The sequence below is a fragment of the Citrus sinensis genome, chromosome 3, assembly GCF_022201045.2.
Source record: "Citrus sinensis cultivar Valencia sweet orange chromosome 3, DVS_A1.0, whole genome shotgun sequence".
Classification (NCBI taxonomy): Eukaryota; Viridiplantae; Streptophyta; class Magnoliopsida; order Sapindales; family Rutaceae; genus Citrus; species Citrus sinensis.
This window is the reverse complement of record NC_068558.1, coordinates 23,897,722-23,902,682: the sequence shown is the minus strand read 5'-3', so window position 1 is coordinate 23,902,682 and position 4,961 is coordinate 23,897,722. Positions and strand designations below refer to the sequence as shown.

The window sequence follows — 4,961 nt, the reverse complement described above, 5'->3', positions numbered from 1 at the left end:
AATTAAATGTGCATCATGCATGTTCAACAAAGTTGGAAGTACACAGCAAGGTTCGGCAAACGTAGAAATTTGATAAGAAAATGAGCCGAGCTATGATTAACAATAGGCAATAGCTAACATTTCAGCTAGGTTGAACATTCAATATAGAATAGAGGCATAGCTTATGTCAGATCAGATGTAACAAACAGCCAGCAGATATGGGTCGTTAGATTTTGACATTTCTTAATCTAACGGATAAAAACAATTTTAACGTAAAACGAGGTATGTGTGTAATAACTATTTACAAAAAAATTTATTTTGCATGGAAAACTTGTGGTGTAACTGTAGTACCGTGTCACAGTTGCATTCAGCCGTTGGATGCTAGTGGACCCTACCAATCTAAGTGCATCCAACGGCTGGATGCAACGATGCAACTGAGACACGGTACCACAATTGCACCGTAACCTAATCCTATTTTGTAATATCGAGTTAGTGACGTACAAGTGTTGGTGCAACTGATTTTTAAATCAAGCTTTCTGCCAAATAATTATTCAGGTGGGCTTCAATGGAATAATGATATCAAACTTAAACAATTAAAAAAATTGGAGGAAAAAAGTGATAAAAGAGAGGGAATATTAAGTCCTATTTAATATTGAATTTGGACAACTATATAATTTAAAAGTTATAATATTAAAGTATTTAATAAATATTAATTATTGTGATTTAGAGATTAATTTGGTCTACTACTTACATGATAAAAAATTTATAATTAAAAATCATATCTACTATATACTATTAACTTTTATTTTATAGTTATAATTTTTTTGACAATAATTATAATTTAAAAGTTATAATACAACAGTATCACTGACTAAATAAATCATGGCCATTGCTTTTCAAGTTACTTCCTAGACTTGGCATGCCGAAGGAAATGAACAAGGAAATGAATATTGCCTTAATATAATATTACTTCCCAATTCTGAAACTTTAGTTATCGGATATTTTTGTGAGATATTATTTGTTTATTTCTATTTTATATTCTTCATACAAGATTTCTAACTTGTGTTCAAAAACTAATTGAAAGAATGTGGGTTGCCTCAAAATTAATTCTGTCACTTGGTCAATTCCGCCCCCCCCCCCCCCAAATGTTTCTTGTCATGCGGAAGGTAGTTGATCTCAAACAAATTTCTTAGTCCACAATTATTTTTTAGCAGAACTGTGTGTGAAATTTTCTCCTTAACACCTCCCAACATGTGTAAGGTGATCTTGTTCTAAGGTTAATGGGCGTCAAGTTTATATACTTGTTCCCAATGTTAGTTTAATGAAAATTCATGATGCTAGCTCATATCTAAAGGTTAATAAGGATTGACTCAAGTTTAAAATTTTTATCGATGTTTATTCTTAGTATTCTAGCTCTACAAACAGCACCAAATTTTGTAAGGAACGATTACTATTTGATTCAAAAATTTAATTTAACAGGTAAGGCCGTGTGAAAATTCTTAAGATAAGTCTTAATAGATCTCTTCATGTGAAACATGAGACTTTATCTCTGATTCCATGTAAAATAAACTAATTGAATCAAAAACTTAATTAACTGATAGATAACAGACCAACAATATTTTTAAAAGAGAAGTTTTAACAATTTTGTGCTAGTGGTGTGTGCATGCAAACAGTGGCTGTGGAGCGTCATCATATATAATGCTGGAATGATATTGAATTCCACTACCTGAGTAATAAGATGTGTAATCCATTAATTTTATTTAAATAAACTAAAAGGAAAAAGGAAAAAAGGCGTAAGTACGTATAGTAAGAGGAGTGGCTGAGATTAATTCTCCAATCCTTTATAAACAAGGTGCATGAACTCCCCTGATTATGAATTGCAAAATGAAGTGCATAAACATGGAAGCCTATAGTCCTTATGTGGCGATGATACTTGTTCAATTTGCTTATGGTGGATCAAATATCCTCGTGAAAATTTCCCTCGAAAAGGGACTCAATCATTTGGTCTTTGTGGTTTACCGGCATGTACTAGCCATGGTTTTGTTAGGGCCCTTTGCTTATGTCCTCGAAAGGTATGCATTTATCATTTCTTAAGTACATTGTATATTGATTCAGGATTTGGATTCATTGCTGATATCACCTTTTGCGAATTTTTTAAAAAACTATATATGATTAATAAAATAATATATTAAGTGTATACTAATATGAATATACGTGACATAAAAAAACAAAATTAATATAACTCAAATCAGCACTGAATTCAAATTCTTTAATTCAACTTACACTATAATATCCCCGAACAATTAATAATGATATAGATCTCGTTTGCAATAATGCTAATGTATTTGCAAAGCAGGAAACACCGCCCCAAGCTCTCATTTGCAGTGATGGCAAAGATTTTTGTGCTTGCATTATTTGGTGCCACCATTCATCTTAATGTGTATTACACTGGTTTCTCCTACGTTTCTCTAACAGTAGCTACTGCGCTGAGTAATGTTATTCCCAGTTTCACGTTTCTCTTGGCGTTTCTTCTCGGGTATTAATTATTCAATTTCCTTACTTTTGTATTTACCCGGGCAAATTCTCCTTTAATCACTCGGGTATGCGACAATTATCGAGTTAATCACTATATTTTCAGAACTTAACCAAAATGTCTTTGTTGATACTGTCATAGTTATTAGATGCAAGTTTTTAATTGAAAATATCATTTTTTCTGTTACAATAAAAAATTTCTAATAAATCTAATATAACGTAGTGGTTCATATTATATATAGTTTTAAAACTTATCTTAAATACTTAAGTTTTTGGGTGAAACGGTTTCCCTAACATAGTATCCTGCATTCAAATTCTTTCAACTATTTTTTAAAAATCCTACTCACTAATTTTAAGCTCCAGTCTTTCAACTAATCTGTAAGGTTCGTCTTAGTCCATGTTTCATGAGAGTAGAGCAGTTAAGACTTGTATTTAATGCTAGTATTTGGCCCTAATAATTAATAAACCATTAATTTAAGCTTTTCGAATCTAGCAATTTCTCAAACATAGAGAATAACTAATTAAATAAATTTGAACAAAAACAGATAGACAACAGACATGTTTTGAATAAAATTTTTCTTTTAAATACAAAAACTTATTTGACAAATAGCTCAAACGCTATAAGTACTAAGAACATACACATACCCTAGCTACTTTAGCAATATTATTACGAATTCATGCATACTGGATCAGGATGGAGAAAGTGAAGATAACTAGTGGCAGAGGTGGAGCAAAAGTGTTAGGCACAATTGTTTGCATTGGTGGGTCACTAATCTTTACCTTCTGGAAAAGGGGATGCCTACTGAAAGGCTTTGTGCAAAAGCCCCTCATACACATCTACGATACCGATCAATTGAGGCATCATGGTAATGAAAATTGGTTCAAAGGTTCTGCTCTTATTCTCACCAGTCACATTTCATGGAGTGCATGGCTTATCCTTCTGGTAAAATAAGAGTAACAGTTGTTAAAACATTTGCTAAATACGCATAAATGTTCATCATCACCTTATTCTTGACAGATAATGATTTCAATCATCTGAATACCTAACGTATGTATATTTTTGTATAAATGCTTTACCATTACAGGCTACGGTCAGCAAAGACTACCCGGCTCCGTTATCACTGAATGCTTTAATTTGCTTCTTTGCATCATTGCAATCTTCTTTCGTTGCCTTGTTCCTCGGAAGAAACCCTACCTTATGGAAGCTGGACTGGAACGTACAACTTTTGACCATAGTCTACTGTGTGAGTATACTTTTATATATACTTTAACATCAAACACAAATTTATTTTTATTATTTTTTATTTTATAAGTTATAACTCATGCTCATGTTCGACGTTCAGGTTTTGTAATTAAACTGCGGATATGAACTAGAATTAGAGTTGTACAACGCTAGCAATACAATTGTGATTCCAGTTCAAATCTGAATTTTGTAAAATGTGGACATCCTTACCTGAGTATCCATCATATATATAGCAAATTGAGCTGCATGTGATTAATTGATTATAGGGAGTAATAAACTCAGCACTGCTCTATTACCTCCAAACATGGTGTATTAGCGTCAAGGGGCCAGTTTTTTCAGCGATGTTCAGTCCTTTACAGCTCGTTATTGTGGCATTATTCTCCGCAATTGCTTTTGCAGAGAGACTTCACTTGGGCAGGTCAGCTTTCAGGAACATGTACAGTTAATAATTAATTAATATATATACACTAAATTTTGAAAACAAATTAAAATTTTGTCTTGTTGGCAATTTTGCAGTTTGATAGGGGCATTTCTCATCGTTGTGGGGCTTTATTGCGTTCTGTGGGGCAAAAAGAAAGATAGATTCGCTGTTGATGAGCAGAAGGAGGACCGAAATGGGACTGGTGATGATAAAGTTTGAGAGATTTAAACCCCACAGTATTAAATTCAGTCGGAAAAATTAAGAATAACTATATATTGTAATTGTACTTATTTGTTAAATTTATTTATTGCTTAGATTTATTCTAGTTAAGAAATATATTGATAAAAATCCAATTGCAAGATCCAATTTATCAAATTGATTCTTTACTGGCAAAAAAGGTGAAACCACAGTTGTTTAACTAAATTAATCAAAATCCCCTCATATTTTAAAACATTTTCAAACCTCCGAGTGTCAATTTTTTTGTTAATTTTATCATTTTACTCTACATGGTTATTTGATATTAAGAGTATGAATACCTTTAATTTATTTAAATAATTAAAAAAATTACTCATAATTAATTAAAAATTAAATTTAAAATTATATGGGAAAAAGCAAGGGAATTGTCATAATTATTTAAATAATTCTGAAATTCTTTCCAGAATTTATTAAAACTTAAATGTAAAATTAGTAATATACATACATACATACATACATATATATATATAAATACTATTATTTAGAATAAAAAGGTTGAAGATATGTAGAAATATATATTACTTTTATTGT

At 31.3% G+C, this 4,961-nt stretch overlaps 1 protein-coding gene across 1 annotated transcript; it reads left to right on the top strand.

Annotated features, from left to right (window-relative positions):
• The first annotated feature begins 1,881 nt into the window (after positions 1–1,881).
• LOC127901491 (WAT1-related protein At5g64700-like) lies at positions 1,882–4,516 on the top strand. Its single transcript, XM_052438922.1, has 6 exons — positions 1,882–2,051; positions 2,336–2,515; positions 3,205–3,454; positions 3,597–3,755; positions 4,021–4,172; positions 4,271–4,516. The coding sequence occupies exons 1-6, from the start codon at positions 1,906–1,908 to the stop codon at positions 4,392–4,394; spliced, it is 1,011 nt and encodes a 336-aa protein (XP_052294882.1). The 5' UTR covers positions 1,882–1,905; the 3' UTR covers positions 4,395–4,516.
• Positions 4,517–4,961: the final 445 nt, after the last annotated feature.

Excerpts from the sequence above, each read along its gene's own strand:
- LOC127901491 (XM_052438922.1), top strand. The coding sequence starts at position 1,906 with ATGATACTTGTTCAATTTGCTTATGGTGGATCAAATATCCTCGTGAAA. Across the intron at positions 2,516-3,204 it reads CTCTTGGCGTTTCTTCTCGG|GATGGAGAAAGTGAAGATAA; the intron begins GTATTAATTATT and ends ATACTGGATCAG. Across the intron at positions 3,455-3,596 it reads GTGCATGGCTTATCCTTCTG|GCTACGGTCAGCAAAGACTA; the intron begins GTAAAATAAGAG and ends TTACCATTACAG.